This window comes from Sphaeroforma arctica (assembly GCF_001186125.1).
Source record: "Sphaeroforma arctica JP610 unplaced genomic scaffold supercont1.1061, whole genome shotgun sequence".
Taxonomy (NCBI): domain Eukaryota; class Ichthyosporea; order Ichthyophonida; genus Sphaeroforma; species Sphaeroforma arctica.
In genome coordinates this window covers 3,227-4,117 of record NW_014039497.1, presented here as the reverse complement: position 1 = coordinate 4,117, position 891 = coordinate 3,227, and the positions used below count along the sequence as shown (strand labels likewise).

The window sequence follows — 891 nt, the reverse complement described above, 5'->3', positions numbered from 1 at the left end:
TTATGGTCGTGCTTGTGGAAATATGGCACACAGCCAAATGAGACGTCCGCCAAGTGAGGCGATGTCATGAGCGGTTGCAGTTGTGCGAGAGCACCATGCGTGCAACAGCAATTTGTACGAGCGCAACTTATGTGCGCTAAGGCCAACCGTACGGGCCCTGATATCTATAAGCACACCAATGTATTCCGTTACAGTAACTGAGGTTGTGGACTTCTCAAAGGCGATTGGGATGCCGAGGAAGGCAAACAGTGAGCAGATCTTGGCTGATTCTTGTCTGTCCCTGCCAGGACCATGTATCGCCAGGAAACCGTCAACGAAGTGGCAGATATTCAAGCCTGTAGACAAAACGATAAAGTCGTTAGCGGTGCCCAGGCGCTCAAAGATCTGTGGACTACTACGTAGACCAAATGGTACGGCCTATTTCGTGGTGCTCGAATATGAATCCGACCAACAGTATATCTTGAGACCGAATTCGAGTTGAGCGGAAGACCGCTCGAATATCCACTACTGACAGCGTTGATCCCACAGGTGCAACAGTTACAATGTCAAGTACTTTACGGAGCTTGATATGGCTAAATTCTCTGAATGTTATCTTAGAATTGATACTCGAGTGACGAGGGTAAGGTAGGTGGTAGATGTGACGGAGTTTGAGAGAGCGGTCGGATTGCAGTTTATATAAAACCCCGATAGTGGATAGATAGTAATATGGGTATGTACGTACTGTAATAAGCCGGGCCTCTACATTAGACTCTATGTTATAAACGTACTCTTAAGCAGTACGTAAATTATAAACGTACTCTTAATAGTACGAAGAACTCAAGCTTCCTAAATGTACTCTTAATAATACGAGGAACTTAAGTTTCCTAAATGTACTCTTAATAGCACGAGGAA

The 891-nt window shown here is 45.1% G+C and overlaps 1 protein-coding gene across 1 annotated transcript; it reads right to left on the bottom strand.

The window, feature by feature from the left end:
* On the bottom strand, positions 1-335 carry SARC_09845 (hypothetical protein; the record flags this gene model as incomplete). The annotated part of the gene is made up of 1 exon (XM_014296125.1): positions 1-335. A coding segment is annotated over one exon (335 nt), but the record flags the coding sequence as incomplete, so codon positions are not given.
* Positions 336-891: the final 556 nt, after the last annotated feature.